General features: G+C 62.3%; 2 protein-coding genes across 20 annotated transcripts in view; both read right to left on the bottom strand.

Annotated features, from left to right (window-relative positions):
• CACNA1G (calcium voltage-gated channel subunit alpha1 G) overlaps window positions 1–5,241 on the bottom strand; it is a 61,943-nt gene extending 56,702 nt beyond the window's left edge. For all 15 annotated transcript variants that reach the window (XM_053892203.1, XM_053892196.1, XM_053892199.1 and 12 more), the window contains exon 1: window positions 4,254–5,241. In XM_053892203.1, the coding sequence (XP_053748178.1) occupies window positions 4,254–4,495 (242 nt within the window). In that variant the 5' untranslated portion in view covers window positions 4,496–5,241. The remainder of the gene's footprint in view (window positions 1–4,253) is intronic.
• A 4,737-nt stretch (window positions 5,242–9,978) lies between these two features.
• SPATA20 (spermatogenesis associated 20) lies at window positions 9,979–17,677 on the bottom strand. 5 transcript variants are annotated; one of them, XM_019415780.2, is made up of 17 exons: window positions 17,553–17,660; window positions 17,212–17,363; window positions 16,378–16,557; window positions 16,202–16,266; window positions 15,883–16,037; window positions 15,637–15,780; window positions 15,306–15,507; window positions 14,802–14,932; window positions 14,607–14,711; window positions 14,294–14,368; window positions 13,985–14,194; window positions 13,710–13,902; window positions 13,211–13,379; window positions 12,691–12,902; window positions 11,225–11,424; window positions 10,509–10,589; window positions 9,979–10,340 (listed from the first exon to the last, which is right to left on the bottom strand). In XM_019415780.2, exons 3-17 carry the CDS (start codon window positions 16,500–16,502, stop codon window positions 10,170–10,172), a joined length of 2,238 nt encoding a protein of 745 aa, XP_019271325.1. In that variant the 5' UTR covers window positions 16,503–16,557; window positions 17,212–17,363; window positions 17,553–17,660; the 3' UTR covers window positions 9,979–10,169. The 5 variants fall into 5 exon arrangements, with proteins under 5 accessions (XP_019271325.1, XP_019271323.1, XP_019271324.1 ...); XM_019415778.2 differs by lacking the exon at window positions 17,212–17,363 and having other exon boundaries at window positions 17,553–17,677; XM_019415779.2 differs by lacking the exons at window positions 17,212–17,363; window positions 17,553–17,660 and adding an exon at window positions 16,690–17,095 and having other exon boundaries at window positions 15,637–15,723.
• Window positions 17,678–17,742: the final 65 nt, after the last annotated feature.

The following is a 17,742-nucleotide window of genomic DNA, read 5'->3' as shown; positions in this document are numbered from 1 at the left end:
GGGAGGCTTTCTTCTCCCCACAACCCACCATCAAAAGCAGAGAAAAAGGAAATGGAAGGGCGAGGAAACACACTTCCATCCCTCCTCCTCCAGGAGGGACAGCTGGAGCATGTTATCTGCCCAACTGAGTCCTCTCCGTGGGGCTTTATCTAGTGCCCTTGCCTAGCCTGGCAGCTGTAAGGGAGAGGGGGGTGGGTAGAGGAGGGAGGAGGGGGGGCACCTCCAGGGGCACGTGGGGGCCCGGGTGTGACTGAGAAGGGAAGCAGGCCCTCCAGCTGCCCCCCTTCCCAACTGGGGCCTGGAAATCTGAGACTGCGCAGCACTGAGGAGGAGACGGGCCTGGACCCAGGAATCCTGGCCTCCCAGTATGAGTTGGGAAGGTGGGATCCTAGTCTGGTCCACCCTATGAGAGGCTGGCGTCTATGGGAAACGGCATTCCCAGGGGGTAGGGTGGGAGACGGGGGCTCGGCCATGTGGTTGGCACTGGGCAGGCCGAAAGGGGGATTCCCTCCAGCCAAGCCCCCACTCCCACAGCCAGTTCCCCAGTGGTCTGCGCTCCAGCCTGTGGGCGTGCAGGGAGAGAGGTTTCCAGCTGAACTGAAAACTGAAGCCCAAAGAAAGGCAGCCGGCCCCACCCAGAGACAGAGACGTGAGACCCAGAGACACAAGAGAGAGCCGGCCTGTTGGAATCTTTGGAAGGGGAAATAGGCCAGAAATCTGATTCAAATGTCTGTGACTGTGTGTGTGTGTGTGTGTGTGTGTGTGTGTGTGCGCGCGCGCGCACACACACACACGTGTGAGTAGTTGTGTCTGTCGCCACCCTGGCTGAGGCAGGCAGGGTGGGGTGAGGGCTGGGGCGGGAGCAGGCGAGGGGTGAGGGGGGGTTGAGTGGTGGGGGTAATCCCAGGAATGGCTCCAGCTGGCACCATGGGTGATGGGGAGTCCCCCAACAGTTCTGTGGAGTAGAATGGGTGTGTGACCCAGAAGGAAGGTGGGCCTGGGGCAGAAGGAGTGCTAGGGGATGCTCTGCCCTCCCCAGTCCTATCCCATTCCCCAGCCTCAACCTTCCTACCCAGAACCCCTCTGGAGAGTCTGGAGTTTTAAAATGAGACGAGGGAATTGGTGAGGAGACAGGAAGAACACCCCCCTCCCATTTCCTCTGAGGACCAAAATGGAGACTTCTCCCTAAGGTAAGAGACACAGGCAAACTTGGGGCACTGGGACAGTGGCAAGGAAAACTCCAGAAATTCCCGGTGCCCCCTCCCCTCCAGACACACACACTCAGACACACACACAGTGATGCAGTCACACACTCGCACTCACTTCTGGAAGCCATTAGGGCTCCTGCCTTTCGGGCCTCCCCCTTCTCCTTCCCCTACTCCTGGCAGGCTCCCTTCTCCCCCTCTGGCCCCCCTCCCACTCCCCCTCTCGGCATCCCAAATGCCAGCCTGTGATTTCCAAATGAGAAAAAGCTGTGCTGGGCTCTGAGCTTGGAGAAACTCCTACACAAACTTCCAGATGTGACACAACAGCCGGAGAGGGAATGCTCAGGATCTCCTTTCCGGGAGGGGCGCCACACTCCCTCACACTTCAAGAAACACACACTGGAAAGTCCAACACGCTCTCCTATAACCGGGGAGGAGGGGGCCCTTCTGATGTGAGTACCCCTGGTCTTCCCAGCACGTGCACTTCTGAGCCTCTCTTCCTTTTGCTGCCCTCCCCTCCCCCCAACACACACACACACACACACACACACACACACACACACACCTTCCTACCTGGGTCTAAATCTCCTCTCTAGGAAACCTGGTGTCCTAAGAGGCTCAAAAAGGAGGGGCTGAGAAAAATGCCAACAAAAGTGGAACTGGCTTCAGATAGTGGGGGAGGTGCCCCTATGTCCCTCAGACTCAGAGGTGCAGAGGACCTTGTGGAGTCAGGCGGAGGTGCACTGACACCAAAAAGAGAGAAGGGAAAGCCCGAGGTCCAGGAGTCAGCTCAGAGCCCACTGCCCCCCGCCCCCCCGGCCATGAAAAGACAGGTTTCCCCTGACACTCAGGTGTGATGGGATTGGTGGGGCACGGCTTAGGCAGTTCCCTTGCCAAGACACTGTTCTCTCAGCCCATCCTCAGCCAACCCAGGCTTAGCGACTTGTCTAGACCCAGTGATGCCAATGCCCCACCCCCCAGACTCCCACCACCCCAGGCGTAGGCCTGCTTTTCCATCCCCAAGACGAGCCCTGGGGTCCCACCTCTCTTCCCTCCTTCCAGCCCTCTCCACTTGCTCCCTCCCGGAGCCCCTCAAGGAAGGAATCTGCACCCAGACCATCCACTAGCACCTAGAGGTAGGGCAGGTGGGGAGATGCTGGCCCAGAGGCCTGGCTGTTTTAGAGGAAGAGGGGAGACAAGGTCTCACTATCTCCCCTGGACCCCCAGGAGAAGGGAATGGTGCTTTCACTCCCCATTCCTGGAGAGGGCAGGTGGTGAGGGGTCGAGAGGAAGGATGTGCTGAGCTCATCCTCTCAGAGACATTTGTTCCCCAGGTCCCTCTCTGCCATGGAGAAAGGGGCCTCGGGGGTAGGGGAGGAGTCAGAGCTCTCTGAGACCTCCTACCTCTCTCTTTCAGCAGCTCAGAGAAAAAAGAAGGGGCAAGCGATGGAGAGAGGGTGTCACGAGGGGGGCTTCCTAAAGACCCACGGGGTGTAGAGGATGGGGGTTGGGGGGGGGACCCAAGCTCACATCCCTGCTTTGCGCACTAGAGGCAGCCGAACTGCAGAGTGAGGCAACACCAGGCTCCCCCCCCCCCCACCACACACCTTCCCCAAAGCACAGTCCCGGTTGGGCTCTCAGGGGTTGCAAGGGAAACCTGAGGTCCCCCACCCTGGTGCAAAAGAGCCTCTGAGCCGGGAGGAAGGAGTCAGGAGAAGCTGTCAAGACCTGGGATGGCAGCACACTCCCCCTCCCCTTTCCTTCCGGCAGTGACGGGACCCACCCGGAGCCTGGAACCCGGCAGTAGTCAAGCAGCGCTTTGTGCTAGGAACTGAGGGGAAGAGGCCAGGGGGGCAGGGGGGTTGGGGTCTCCCATGCCACCCCAGACCAGGCAGAGAACAGGGGGCAGTGCTAAATCTATCTCCCTGAAATGTGGGGATTGCATTCCACACACCCAGCCAAGGAGCAGACCCTCCGGGGTGCTGGACCCGAGTCTTCCTTAGCCGACCGGCTCACAGGCTCGCGGTTCCCCCAATACTTTCTTGGAGGGCTGCGGTCTCCCATACCTGCTCTGCCCTCAGGCGGGAGCACTCTGTGTTTGTGAAAGGGTAACTTGGACCCGATCAATCCCATCCCCCGCTTGCCAAAGCACTGGCCACAGTCTTTCCCTCTATAAGAAAAAATCTAGCACAAAACTCCCCAACCCACCCTTAAGCACCCCGCACTGAATAAAGAATTGGGGAGAAAGGAGGCACTCCGGGCACTGGGCTCCAGCTGAAAGGGTCTCTACTCCGGCTCTGGGGGCAGACAGCTTCCCCTTCACCACATCTTGTTCTCATTCTGCGCCCCTGACATCAGCCGCCGCCGGAATCTCCTTGTTGTGCCTCCAACCCGCGGGTGGGGGTGGGGGAGTTAGGACCCGGTCCCCGCCCCCCCACCCCCAACATCTCCCTCTGGGTCAGTAAAAACCTCAGCCTCAAGGACCAGGTTGGGGGTAGGGATCAGACCCTAGAATCCACCTCAAACTTTGAAGCCGGTGGAAGGGGGGGGGGGGCGGGCAGGAGGGAAACCCAGGAGATTGCAGTCCCCCTCCCCCGTCCCCGCAGCTTCCTCCCCACCCCACCCCCCAAAGTCGGAAACCAAACCCAGCTCGCTAACGGGCGGCGGGCGGAGTAGAGCTCCCAGGCTCCCGAAGCTTCCCACATCTGGAGGATGACGACCCTCCCCTGCCCACATCTGGAGAGCATCCAGCTACAAACCGGCGGGGCACGTCTCCTCTCTTTTCCTGGCCTGGATCCCAACCCCCCAAGGAGGACTGAGGTGTGTGTACCGAGGTGGGGCTCGTCTGGGGTATCAGCCAAACCTGCTCGCGGCTCCGCTCCCACTCTGAAGCCCCCTCCCTCCCTGAGCAGCGCCCCCCCCCCCCAACTCTCATCTGCCCACCTTCCAGGCTCACTTCTCCGACTCACCTGGCTTTCGGTCCCCTCCGGCGGCTCGGCCCGCCCCCCTGCGGACCCCCCAACCCGGCCGTCGTGCCCTGGAGGATATGGGTTACAGACCGTGCGGAGACACCAGCTCCGCGGGCGGCTGTCCTGGCTCAAGTAGAAGAAAACCACCGGGGCCAGCGCCGGGTACGGCAGCCCCTCCGCCTCGGAGTCCGCGCTGCCCGGGTCCTTTTCCGTCGACCCCGGCCCCGGCCGGCCCCCGGCCCCCGACAGGTCGTTGAGCCGCATGAAGCTCCGGGGCTGTCCTGACTCCTCGGTGCCCGCTCCATCCTCCTCCTCGTCCATCCTCTGGCCAGCCGGGGCCCCGGGCGGTCTCGAGAGGGGCGAGCGGCGCCCCTCAGAGGAGGTGTCCTCACGCAACCGGGGGGCCCCGGCGGGGGCGCATCTGGGGGGCTCTAGGGCGCAGGCTGAGCCCCCGGGAGGGCCAGTTCAGCCCAGCTCCCCCTGCCCGCAGGGGCATGCTGCCCGCGGGGCGCCGGGTCGCAGGGAAGCCCCGCCCGGCGCGAGTCCCGCTTCCCCAGGGCTCCTGGGGCCCCCCGGGCCAGCCGGCCGGCTCCCCCTCACTTTGTTCCGGCTTCTTCGCTTCGCGCCCAGGCTCCAGTCGCCCGATTCGGCGCTACCTTCGGCGAAGCGGCCGGGAGAGGGGGGGAGAGAAGGGGGTCGGAGAACAGGGGGTACGGGGGAGGGGCGCCCCCTCTTCCTGCGGCGCAGCTGGAGCAGGATCTAAGGGGTCAGCATCGTCCCGGCTCCGCGCCAGCGGCGGCGGGGGGAGGGGAAGAGGGATCTCTTTGGGGGTGGGTTTGAAGGGGGTGGGGGGCGGCTCCTTCCTCCGCCCCGCGGCGGGCTCCCGGTCCGGGAGGGGCGGGGAGACGGTGGGGGGCCGTCCCGGGCGGGGGTGGAGGCGGAGATGCCGCCGCCGCAGCCGCCGCGGTGGCTGCCGCTGCCGTAGCTGTCGCCGGCGCCACTGCCTCCTCCTCCGGCCGAGACGCGGAGCGAGCGAGCGAAAGCGGCCGCGAGGAGCCCGGCGCACACCACAGCTGGATCCCTCACTCCAACTTCAAGCCTCGGCCCCGCCTCTCCCCAGCCAGCCTCGCAGCCAATCGCTGCGCGCCGCCGGCCCCGAGCCCCGCGCCCATTGGCGGGCCGCCGTGGCAGTGCGGGCGGGGGCGCCGGGGGAGAGAACCACAGCTGGAATCCGGTTCCCACCCTGAAGCCCAGGACCGCCCCTCTCCCCTCCCCTTGCCCCTGGGTCCGCTCCCGAAGGCCAGAGCCAATTAGACGGCTACCCAGACCGAACCCATTTTCCTATTGGCCGCTGGGGTCTCTGGGACTCCCCTGGAGGGAGCCCCGGGGAATCAGAGTATTCGGCGCCGGGTCCCGGGATAGCGCTGCGGGCCCCGGGGCACCCTTTGTCCAAGACCCCTGAATTGGACCGCAGCCGGAGGGCGGGGCCCAGCTCTGGGCGGGCCTGGGCAGAAGAGAGGCTGGCGGCCGGGGCTCTGGGTGGTGACCAGGGTCCCCAGAGCGAAACCCTGGGTGTCCACCGGATTAATCGCCTACCCTGGAGTCGAGCCCGGGAGCGCGACTGAAGAAGGGGAGGAGCGGAGTAGGATGTCCCGGGGGTAGGGGCTTCAGGCTGGAGGGGGACGGTCTTGGAGAAACAGGCGGAGCCTAGGAAAGTCCGGGGCCATCAAGGTCTGGGCGTGGTTTCCACCAACCTCCTCGTAGACCCCTCTCCCAGGTCCACTTCTGCGACGTTGACCCTGACCTTCTAACGCTAAGCCGCCGACCCTGACCTCAGGTCAACACTCCTGAGCTTCCTCCTCTCTGCCCCTAGGGATCCTTTGGAAGCCGTGGATCTCTCGCAGGGGCTTCGAGCTCGAACACGTGGCCCCAAACAGGTCAAGTCAGTCCCAGAGCCCAGGTCCCCAAGATCAGCTGAGGAGCAGAGAGAAGCTCCCTCGAAGGGACCTGCGGTGGCCTCGGGTGTGTAGGAGGGAGTGGAAGCACGGAGCTGGGCTTTGCTGGCTCTTGGCCTGCAAGGTCTTACCAACCTCCCACCCCGTGTCTCAGTTTTTCCCTCTCGAGTTCCAGTACGGCTGGGAAGGCAGCCGCAGGACAGGAGCTTCTCGTGGCTGCTCTCGCACACCTCTGCTACCGGGGGAGCGGGTCCTCGAGTGTCTGCAGCTCTCCACTCGCGCACACGCTCGTGTGCCCCGGGAACCTCGCCCCGCCCCACCTTCGCGAGTCCCCGGGCTCAGTCAGCTCCTGCTCCCTCTCACCGCCAGCGCCGCCCCAAAAGGCTGTAGGTGCCCGGGTGCAGAGCGCCGCGGGAGCGCTGGGCGCTGGAGCGAGGTGGGGCGGAGAGGGCGTCGAGCATTAGACGTCCGGAAAGCACTTCCCCACCTCTGGGAAGGTGGACACGGCGGCGGGACCAAGAAGGTCAGTCAGTGCTGGGTCCCGAGACTTCGGGGCGCTGACGCCACTGCGGAGAGGCAGAGGCGTGGACCGGATGATCTCCCGTCCCCGCCCCCCCCCCCCCCGACTCCCTAGCCACCCGAGCAGCCCCCGCGTGCCTCCGGCCGCCCGGGGTGGGTGTCTCAGCCCCCTCGAGGGCGGGCTGCAGTGAGTGCAGTGGGGAGGCGCCGAGAGGTTGCAGCCTCTCGGGTTGCCCTTTCGCCAAATCCGGGCACCGTGTTGTGTAAATGAGGCCGAGCTCATTTGCATTGCATGCTAATGAGCAGATCCCTTAAGTGCCTTTCCCTCCTGGCGGGAGTCTCTGCTCTCATTCCGCGTGTGCCGCGCCAGGCTTGAACTCTCAGCGGTCTTCTGGGAGAGGGGCCTATTTATGGTTCACTCCACGTGTCTGACACCTTCATCCCTCCCGCAGGTCCGCAGTCTGCCTGGTCGGCCTGCCCTTCCCCCACAGCGTCAAGAAGCCCCAGGGCTGGCACCAGGATGTAGGGACTTTAATCATCCCCTCTTTGCAGAGGGTACAATGAGCCCAGAGAGGCTTGCCCGGCCCAATGGTCAAGTTTCCTGGTGGTCAGCAGGTCCCACACCTCCATCCATCATCCAGGCCACCCCTGTCTCTGGGCTGAGCTCTATTCTAGAGCATACCCAGGAAGGTGGCAGGGTGTGGGGCAGACACATTTACCTCCCTGGCCTTGGGACCTGGGGTGACCTGCCCCCTAAAGCATCCTGATCCCTGGGTGGGGGCACCAGGGGACCCCGCCTCAGATGCTCTCTTAGCCTGAGTGGGTAAGGGGAGAAGGGAGGCAAGACCTACAGAGAAGGCAAAAAAGAAAGGGTGAAACCCTCTTTAACTCCTACCTTCCAAGTCTCAGCTCCACCATCACCTCCTCAGAATGGCCTTTTTCAGCAAGTATTGCAGTGCTTACTAAGTGTCAAGGTGCTGAGGACACAGTACAGAGCTAGACAAGAATCTGGAACCTCGAAGACTTCACCCAGACTCGGATTATAGGTTTATGTTTGTAGTAATGAAACCTCCTCTAGGCTCTATGTTCCCTCGGACAAGACTTTATGTCCATTTTGCTCACCAGAGCCTGGTCCCATGTTTGGCACATAGTAGGTACTTAATAAATCTTTGTTAGATGAATAACCTTAGGCAGGGAGGAGAATGAGAGGGACAAGAAATTCCTTTCCTTGGGCCTCAGTTTCCTAACAAAGAAGTTAGGCCTAAGTGTGCCTAAGATGTCCTCTGGGTTTGAGGAAGAGCCTTCATACCTGCTCTGCCAGCCCCACCAGCCCCCTCCAACCGTCTCCCCCTTACACCTCCTTCACAGCCTGGCTGGCTCCCTCAGGAACTGAGATAATCCCATCTCTGACATGCTCTGCTCAGCGACGACACATCATTCCATGTAGTCACCTCACAGCCTTGGGAGTTGGGTGGAGGTCGTCCCATTTTTTGGGTAAGAAAACTGAGGCTTGGGGAGATGACATTCTTTCAGTGACTTCTCAAACTGGGAGGTCCTGTCTCCAATGGCACTGGCCCACAGCTCCTCCAGAACAGCCCCCGCTGGCTGGGCGAGGAGCGGACGCAAGAGGGACCAGCAAAGGCTGCAGACTTTAAAAATCCCGTATCTGAGCAAGACTTACGTTCAGCTTTGTCCTAGTCAGAAAATGCTAGCTCTCCCGGAGCCCTAACCCTTTAAGGCCCTAACTCCTTCCTTTGAACCTGTTACGGGATCCCTTTCTCAAGCACATGCCTGGTATCAGGGGAAGGGAACTGAGGACACACAGAGCAGAGTGAAGGCTGGCTAGAGAGGTAGGAAACACCAAATGTACCTCCTTTCACAGCTGTGCCTGCACCTCCTGGAGGAAGAGGAAGGTTCAGCAGTTTTTACTGTACCCTGAAGGCCCCAGAAAGAACCAGATGTGATGAGTGGGCACAGGTCCGTCTGTTACCCTCCCTGGGCCTTGACTATCTAACCATCGAAGGCCAAAGGTACCTGCCTCACTGCCTCATTCGTATGGGTCAATGAGACGGACGCAGAGGGTTTTGCAAACTGCCCAGACTTTCCAGGGCCAGGGCTGGGGCTGCCAAAAAGGCCACCTGTGCTTCACCACACTCCATCCTCCCTCCTCACTGCCCCCCCCCCAAGACCCGGCTCCACTGGCCCAGTCCTCAGACTTCCTGGCCAACACTGAGCAGGCTCTAGCCAGAAAAGGGCCAGCTGACCTTGTTGGCCAGAGCCCTAATCCCCTCCAGATGGGCCGAGGTGGCTTGCACCACCAAAAGCTGCCCAGCCAAAGCTGACCCTGGTCCCACTGAGCATGTGTGGCTGTGTGTGACCATGTGCAGACCTTGCAGTGACAGTCCGGTCTCCCACTCCTCCCCACTGCTGACATCCGCACAAACAGTGGTCCCACTCCAGTCTCCCCTCCAACAGCCTCTTCTGGCTGTCTGTACTGGGTGGCTCTGGGGCTGCGACAGTGCCCAGGCTCGGCAGACCCCTGAAGGGTGTGGGGAGGGAGAAGCTCCTCCCACCCCCCCACCCCCCCACCCCCGCCTGTCAGCCTCATCCCGCTGCACCTGCCCTTCCCAAAGCATGCTTCCCAGTACCTTCCCCGCGGCGGAAGCTAGATGGGGTTTCTGGGGTCTGTGAAGATGTGGAAGCCAAGGACAGGACTTGTGATCATCTCCCAACACAGAAGGGACAGGAGGAGGCCACAGAAAAGTACCAGCTTTCCCTGCAGCAGGAAGGAACCCGATTTGGAGAATGACTTCCAACCCAACGGATGTTCCAAATGAAGGAGAACTCTCCCCAGACTGGTTTGTGTGAAAGCAGGGGCAGGGACAGTATGACCTCCTGCAGGGAGGCCTCCATCCTGCTAAGGCTGGGGGCTGGGTGGACACCCCCAAAATGACCATCCCTGGTTCTTAGCTCCCATGATGTGCCAGAGAATATGCAAATGTTACCCTTCCTTGAAAAATAAATGCTCATGTGAAGCATCCTCTACCACTGCCCCAGCTTAAAACAGGAGACAATGGGAAGAGGAGAGCAGGCCCCTTTCTTAACCCCACTGAGGGCAAGGACTAGCCTTTCCCCTCCAGGACAAGTCCACACCCCAACCCCACCCCTGGCGATCATCACAGGCCCCCTGCCCTCAGTTTCATTCAAGCTGCAATGACCATGGACGGGGCGGCGTCAGCCTGGTGACCTCTAGAGGTGAAGAAGGAATTCGAGAAGACAAAGGGGTCAGCCCGAGGCCCCTCTCTCCCAAGCAAGGCTGAGGCCCTGAGATTACTGCAGGATGCCGTTAGGTTTATTCCAGGGTGAGTGGGGGCCCATGGTGGGCCAGTGAGGATGTCCAAGGGCATCCGGTGACAGGGTGCCCAGGGATGGCCGCAGGGTGTGCAGGGCCCTGCCGGGCCTGAGTCTCTGATCAGCTGGGAAGCTCTGCCTTCTGCCCCAGCCCGAGGAGGGCGAGGCAGTCACTGATGTAGCAGTTTTCGTAACTCACAGGGCTCCGTGATGGGTATTGAGCAGGCTTGATTCTCACACACGTAGGCCGTGGCCCGGTCTTCTAGCCGTCGCAGGGTACTCAGAAAGGGCAGCTGACGGGACAGGAAGCTGGAGGGGTCCCCGTTGGCCAAGATCAGCACCTGTGATGGCAGCAGAGTAGACGGTCACCCAGGGGGGCGCTGGGACACTGGCAGGGCCCACTGGTGGGCTTCCTCTCCCAGGCCTACAGAAGAGGGGATCATTGGAGAGCCGCATGGGGGTGGCAGACAAGGGAGCTGGAGGGTGGGGCCGGGCTCACAGTCTCGAACCTTGTTAGGAATGTAGATGGAGTGGACACACTGCAACAGAGCCTTGGTGTCCTTGGCCTGGGGGTCTCCACAGATCACGATCTGGCCGGAACAGAAAGGCAACTCCAGGGTCAGGTGCAGGGAGCTGGATCCACACCTACCACGGGTTCCCCATCCTCCCTCCACCCCACACTACATCCCCAGGAAGGAATGGGAACTCAGCTCAGCATCCTCCAGACCCGCTGCTGGGAGGCTGCCTCAGGGAGTCACTGCTGGGCATGTGGGAACACGTACGTACACACATGAGCACACACACACACACACACACACAGAGGCAGAGATATACAGGCAAACGTGCAAATATAAGCCGGCAGACCTGAACCCGGGGCATACACGTGCAGACAGGCAAACATTTACTGGTGAACACTCAGTGTTCAGAGCCCCTGCCTCTTGCCCTCCCTACTCTGAGAGCCCCAGTAACAGGCAGGCACAGAGGCGCTCCCTTGCCAGAGGCCTGGCTCCTCAGATGCACACTCGCTCAGATACCTCCGCTGCCTAAAGCAGCTCGTATAGATATGCCCCTGGAGACACCTGCACACGTACTCATAGATGGCCACACGCTCACAGACCTGAGCTCTGGGGAGCCCCACCCCATGCCCCTGTCCCCCACAGCAGCCCCAGATGCCCCCCCACTCAGGGTCCCAATGCAAACGCCCTTGCTACCCCCCCACACACACCTGCTTGAGGGTCTGCTGATGGGCTGAGAGGGCGCGGACCATCTCGGGCAAGGCCACGGGCACACGGCGCAGGCGCTCAGAGAAGGCGGTCAACAGGCTCACGCACTTGTCCATCCAGTCTTTGTGGCCAGTAAAGCCGTGCAGCCGAAGCAGATTGTGGGCCGAGACAGAGTTGGCACTGGGCTCTGCGCCATCCTGGTCTGCAGGGGGCAGCGGGGGGTGGGGGCGGTGAGGGAGGGTCACTGGGTCCCGAGACTGTGGCCACAGTGGCGGGGGACGGGGACGGGATGCAGAAGAGTCTACCCAACCCAGCCCCCACCCCCACCCCCCGAGCTGTTCAAGCCAGAGTGCCATCACCCTTGCCTCTCCCTCCCTCTCTCTCACTCCCCACTTCTAATTCCTCCCCCCCCCCCACCACCCCCCCCCTGCCCGAGTCCACCGGGCCTGCAGCCGGAGTAGACCTGAATCCTACCATTTCTCCCCATCTCATACTTCCAGCTCGTCCGAAGCCTTTGCCAGCCCCTGCGGGACTGAATGCTGCTGACAGTTTTCCTACCTGGTCACCCTGTTTCCCCTGCCCCCTTCTAAAGGTCCCTCCTCCATTTTCAGTCGGAATGACGTTCCTAGACCTAATCGGAGCCGATCACGACCCACTTAAAGCCCTCCAGAGACGTCCACTACTCGTCACGCCTGTTAAGACCTTGCAGGGACCCAGCTTTGCCCACATGGGCACACCCCGCCTCCGCCTCGACCCTCCTGGCCTCCCATAGCCCTTGGCTCAACGACACCTGTTCCAGGTTTGGTCTGACCTCCCCGGAGCTGAGTCAGGCCCCACCGCTGTTCTCTCCCCAGGTCCCTTTGGGGACTAACGTTGACGTCAGCTGACATTGACGGAGGACCTACAATCTGCCAGACATGCACCAGAACCTGGGCATGTAGCAACAAAAGGCAAGGCCTTGCTCTCAGGACACTTACACTTGGGTCGGGGGCGGGGGGAGAGAGCAGACCATTAACAGACATGTCCGGTGACGGAGAGCGCTCCTGAAGAGGAAGGCGCCAGGCACCTACTCCTTTATGGCACTCTCGTTGCAACCACCCATCTGCGCGTGCACTTTCGTGTTAGTTAATACTGTTGACTAGTTGTTTCCCCGGGGCCACGCTCTTGTACTTCGTGAGGGTAGGGACCGAGCGGGCCTCGTGTGATATATGAATCCCAAGCACGGCAGTCATTGCTGCCAAGCGTGTTCGCATAATGGCCAAATTCATCTCTCTCGCCACCCCGCGAGTACCAATGTTGGCTGTTTCACATATCGAGAAACCGACGCTCTGGAATTTAACGAGACCAACCCAAAGTCAGTTAGCGGTGGAACCCACGCAGGCTCCTTACGACCACACTGCGCTGATGCCTCCCACAGGGAGAGCCAAGCCCTTACCGGGTCCAGGCCAGCTCCAAGCCCACCACTGACCGTCCTTCAGACGCAGGGGCAGACCAGCCCCCAGCTCGGCCTCGCTGCAGAAGTAGCCGCCACCTCGGGAGTCCCAGAAGAGCCTGTCCTGGGCATCCTGCAGCCTCAGAGCCCACTCGAGCCACGAGCTCTCCTGTGAGGCCTCGTACAGGTCCAGTAGGCCCCGCACTACGAAGGCATAGTCCTCCAGGAAGCCCCAGCAGGGCGGGTTGCTGGTGGGGGGGGGGGGGGAGGGGGACAGACATTAGGGAAGAGGCTACAGGCAGGCCCAGGGAGAGAGGGGCTTTCCCAGAGGAGGCCCTTTGCACGCATCCTTTCGCTTAACCCTCAGAATCTACCTCTTTGTTGGATACCATTAGCCCATTTTCTGGATGAGTAACTGGGCCCGGGGAAGCTCAGAGCTCACGGCGAGCAGATAGCAGAGTCGGGGTTGGGGCCTAACAGGAGGTAGGGGAGAGGGGCAGAGACAGGCCTGGAATGCCCAGGGAGACAAGCCTTCCCAGGCTGCCCGGCCCCCGACCTGTGCTCCACGGTTCCCCCGGAGCCTGCATAGCATGTCCGCATGAGGCGGCCGCTGGCCATGTCAAACATATGCCGCTTCAGGAACTTGGCACCATTGGTGGCATAGTTGATCAGCCTCTCCAGGCCCAGGACAGCCCCAGTCACAGCGAACCCAGACACCATCAATCCTGGAGGGAGGAGACACTGGTGGCCGTGAGAAGCTGGCCGGAGCGGGGGGGGGGGGGGGGGGGGGCGCCTTCCAGGTATGCCCACCCTGACCCCCCGAGCCCTGGCCTCTCTGGAGCAATGGGGTGAATGGGTAAGAGCTCCTGGCCCCTGTGTGTGACGTCGGGTGGGTCACTTAAGCTCTCCAAGCCTCAGTTCACTCGTTTGTAAACTGAGGATCAGAAACAGGATACAGGGAGACCTGATTTCTAGCAGGTGCCTGGCACACAGAAGGGGCCTTCATAGAGGGTAAATCTGTAAATGGGACCCGGCGTCAGGCACGGCCGCCCCACCGTTCCAGGAAGCCAGCATCTTGCTGTCCAGGTGCGGCCTCGGCCGATGTTTCCGGGCCTGGAAGAGCTTCTCCAGCCCCGTATTGAGCAAGGTCCGCACGGCCTCCACGTCCAGGCCGAAGCGGGCAGCGGTCAGTTCCAGAGAATAGCGGACAGTCAGCACATTCCGGCCGTGCAGCTCCCCCTTGGGGTCCTGAGGAAAACGGCCCCTGTGAGAGGGAGTCCCCCTCACCGCCTGGCTTCAGGACCCCTTCCCCATCCTCAAGCGTCCTCACCTGACTGGGACTGATGTTGCCCGCCTCCGTGAGCCCGTAATGCTTCATGAGGAGCTGGCCCGAGGTCAGGGGCTCCGTGGCACCCGGCACAGGCTCAGAAAGTAGCTGCTGGACCTCTTTGACCGTCCACACGTAGAAGGCACCCTCTTTGGGCTGCATGCCCCGCTCTGGGGGCGAGTCTGCGTCCTCTGCGCTGCAGAAGCCTCCAGACTGTGGGGAGAGGAGATTTGGCTGGCCCCGGCCTTCAGGGCAACGGGGGGCCCCCAAGCCCTCCCGCAGCCAGGCCCGCCTGCCTCAGTGGACACACACCCGATGACTCAGGTTCCGAGCCACGTACTGCAGGATGCCTCTGGCAACATCGGAGTAGAACTCGTCACCAGAGATCTGAGTGGGGAGGAAGGAGACTGTAAACAGAGAACCAGGCCACCGCCTGCCTGGGTACAGAGGGGACAGCCAACATCTCCCAGGAGGGCCCGGGAGGGAGCCTGGGCACAGGGGAGGGAATTAAGAATGAAGTTGAGGCAGAGCCACAAGTCCCGGAGAAAGCCCTTGACGAAGAGGGGCAGCCAGAAGTAGGTGGACAGGCTAGGTGTCTTTGCTCTGGGCTGGGTTCAGGGGTCACCTGGAAGGCCTGTGAATAGGCCACCGCGAGCTGCGCCTGGTCGTACAGCATCTTCTCAAAGTGGGGGATGTGCCACTGGCGGTCCGTGGAGTAGCGGTGGAAGCCCTGTGCCAGGCAGGACACGGGGCTGGTGGCCAAGCCCAGCCTCTGCCTCCGCCCCGCTGCCCCCTCCCAGGAATGCCTAATCCCCCTCACCTGTCCCACGTGGTCTCGGATGCCCCCGTTAGCCATCATCTTCAGGGTGTGCAAGGCCATCTGCTGGGCCCGAGAGCCATCCTGGGTGAGTCGATGGCTGAGCCAGTAGGAGAACAGGAAGCTCAGGATCACTGTGGGCACCAAGTGCACTTGGGTGAGAGAATGGGGGACGCAGAGGGCAGAGATCTGGGCGATCAGAGATCGGGCCAGGCTGGGGTTGGGAGTGCACTCAACAGGCCGTCTCCCTGGACAGACTGCAGGTTAGGGAGTCAGCGGTCAGCACAGACGACCGAAGATCATTACCCAGGCCAGTGTCCCGGCGTTGCTGCGGAGACCAGAAGTTAGGTCTACGCTAGGTAGCTAGTGCCAGGCTGGGGTAAGGAGGTCACTGGCCAGTCAGGAGAGCAGGAGGCTAGTGACCAAGCCAGAGGTCAGAAGCTGTTGACCAGGACAGGGATCAGAAAGCTGGGATGGGGATGGGGCAGGCATGAAGGGGACACTGACCCGGTGTGGGGAACTTGGGGGCCTCGGCGAAGCCCCCGTACTCCTCGTCATAGCCCTCGTCCAGCTGCTGGAAGCAGCGGCTGTTCATGGTGGCACCAGAGGGCGGCAGCTGGCGGTCACCCATGCTGATCTCTGAGCGGGCCAGTAGGGCTGCGGTGACACGTTGGCTGTTCTCTAGCAGGGTGTTCTTGTTCTGTTTCCACTGTGGGAGGCAGGGGCAGACCTGGAGGTCAGCATGCGGTGGGGGGGGGGGGTGCCTCTTGTTTCCTTGCCCTTGACCCCCCCCCCCCAGTCCTCACCCCTCTTCCCTCCCCAGGGGGCATATACCCACCTGCTCCCGTATCCTCAGCAACACCGTGCGGAAGCCAACTCGGGTCAAGCCATCCTCAGGGGGAAAGTAGGTGCCCCCCACAAAGGGCTGGAGGTTGGGAGTCAACCACACGTTCATGGGCCAGCCCCCACCACTGCTGGTGGCCTAGCAGAGAGAGGGCGGGGGTGAGGGGAGCGGCACCCCCCCCCCCGTGCGGGGACCAACCCCCCCCCTCCCCACCGCCCGATACGTGGACACACTACTCACTTGTACGAAGGTCATATACACCTTGTCCACATCTGGCCGCTCTTCCCGGTCCACTTTCACGCTGACAAAGTCCTCACTGAGCAGGCGGCCAATCTCCTCATTCTGGAAGGACTCCTCCTCCATCATGTGGCACCAGTGGCAGGTGGAGTACCCCACTGGAACGGGAACATGGTGGGCCGGGCGGGGGGCGGGGGGAGGGGGGCATCCAGTGACCGGCTAGAGATTTCCTGGGCGGCCGCAGGCCCAGAGGACCCTTCTGCCCCTGCCCCCATCCACTACCGCTCCCTTCCTCCCATCCCAGGGAAGGTGGCTGTGTTACCTGAAAGGAAAATTGGCTTGTTTTCTTTCCTGGCCTTGTCGAAGGCTTCCTGTCCCCAGGGGTACCTAGGGCGGGCAGGGCTGGGCATCACTCACTGGCCCCCAGGTGTGGGGGAGGGGGTGTAGGAGGGGCCAAGGGCCCAGCTGCCCCAGGGCAAGGACATCAGGGGTACTCACCAGTCCACAGGGTTGTAGGCATGCTGCAGGAGGTACGGTGACTTCTCATTGATCAGGCGGTTGGGGACCTTCTGGGGTGTGGATGGGGAGCAGTTGGTCCGGCTTCCCTTCCCTCCAGCGGGCATGGGCCCTGAACTGCTGACCGTCACACTTCGGTCCTTGTCCCGGGAGGAGCTACCCCTGGCACGGGCAGGCAGGTGCAGTGAGGGCTTTCCAGCCCACTCCCGCCTAGGCTTTCCCCAGAGCTCGGCTCCACTCCCCCCTGCCCTCTGGCACCTCCCCCCGGAACCCCCTGCTCCCAGCCCAACCCACCTTTCTGAACCACGGGGGAGACCGTGGCCTTTGTGCTCCCCCTTGTGTTTTGGGGGGGGTGAAGAAAGGTGGCTCATTGGGGGCTCCCTGCCAGGTTAGTCTCCCCCAACCTCTCGGACCTGGCGGTGGGAAGGCTGATGACTGTGAGGTCAGGGTGAGTCACAATGGACAGAAGGGTCCTTCGGCCTCCATTCTTTCCCCCTAACAGGGCCCCTCCCCAGGGAGGCTGCGCTGGAGGGGTCTCTCTGGCAGGCCTGGGTTGGTGGTCTGGGCAGGAGGCTGCAAGCTCTTGGTGGCTGGACAGGGCAATAATCGGATCTGGGACCAGACCGAGTGAGGGACAACGAGGGGAAAATTGACACAGAGGACCGCCTCACTCAACATCCATGCCCTGGGCACTTCCATGAGGCCAGACCCCCAGGACCCCTAGGAAGTCATTAACTGGCTCAGATCTCACAGGGCTTAGCTTGGGAGCCTGGTGCCCTGGCGCGGGGGGGCTGGGGGTGGGGGGTGGGGGCAGACCTAAATGACAGGCTCCTGAAGCCACGAGGACTGTGATCAGCCCAGGGTGCTGCCGGATAAGGATCCTCGGCCCAGCATTGGGGTTCAAGGAAGGCTTCCTGGAGGTGGTGTCTGAAGAGACCCAAGGGAGCTAGCCCTGCAGCTGGAAGGGACTGAAAGGAGTAGAGGGAAGGAGGTCGTTACTGCCCGGACCAGGTCGTGAGCGCAGACTTGGTGCGGCGGAGTTCCGGAGGAGGCAGTAGGGGTGGCGGGGCTGGTACTAGGGAACCAGCGCGGTGACAGCCGGCCCGGGGCCCCTCGGGCGCAGCGCTCGCCGCAGCGGCCAGTTCACCCGCCCGTACCTGGGGCTCGCGGCGAGGCCCGCCCGGGCGCAGGGCAGCAGGAGGCCGCGGCCCAGCCAGGTCCGAGCGCCCAGCATGGCTGCTGGCGGCCGAGGCCGGGACGCTGCGCACCGGGAGGAAGGGCGGCAGGCTGCGAGGGGGCGGGCCCCGGCACCCACCCGAGCCGCAGGCGGGTCTTCGCCGTGACTCC

The sequence above is a fragment of the Panthera pardus genome, unplaced genomic scaffold (genome assembly GCF_024362965.1).
Source record: "Panthera pardus isolate Hobbes unplaced genomic scaffold, ASM2436296v1 HiC_scaffold_3, whole genome shotgun sequence".
Taxonomy (NCBI): Eukaryota; Metazoa; Chordata; class Mammalia; order Carnivora; family Felidae; genus Panthera; species Panthera pardus.
The sequence above is the reverse complement of the archived record's forward strand: the minus strand, read 5'-3'. Positions and strand labels throughout refer to the sequence as shown.

Bases quoted from the DNA above. Each gene is read 5' to 3' on its own strand.
- SPATA20 (XM_019415778.2), bottom strand. From the start codon at position 17,629: ATGCTGGGCGCTCGGACCTGGCTGGGCCGCGGCCTCCTGCTGCCCTGC. The intron at 13,903-13,984 runs GTGAGGACGCTT...CGTTTTCCTCAG, and splicing joins GCAACATCAGTCCCAGTCAG to GACCCCAAGGGGGAGCTGCA. The intron at 10,341-10,508 runs GTTCGAGACTGT...CTGCCATCACAG, and splicing joins CCATCTACATTCCTAACAAG to GTGCTGATCTTGGCCAACGG.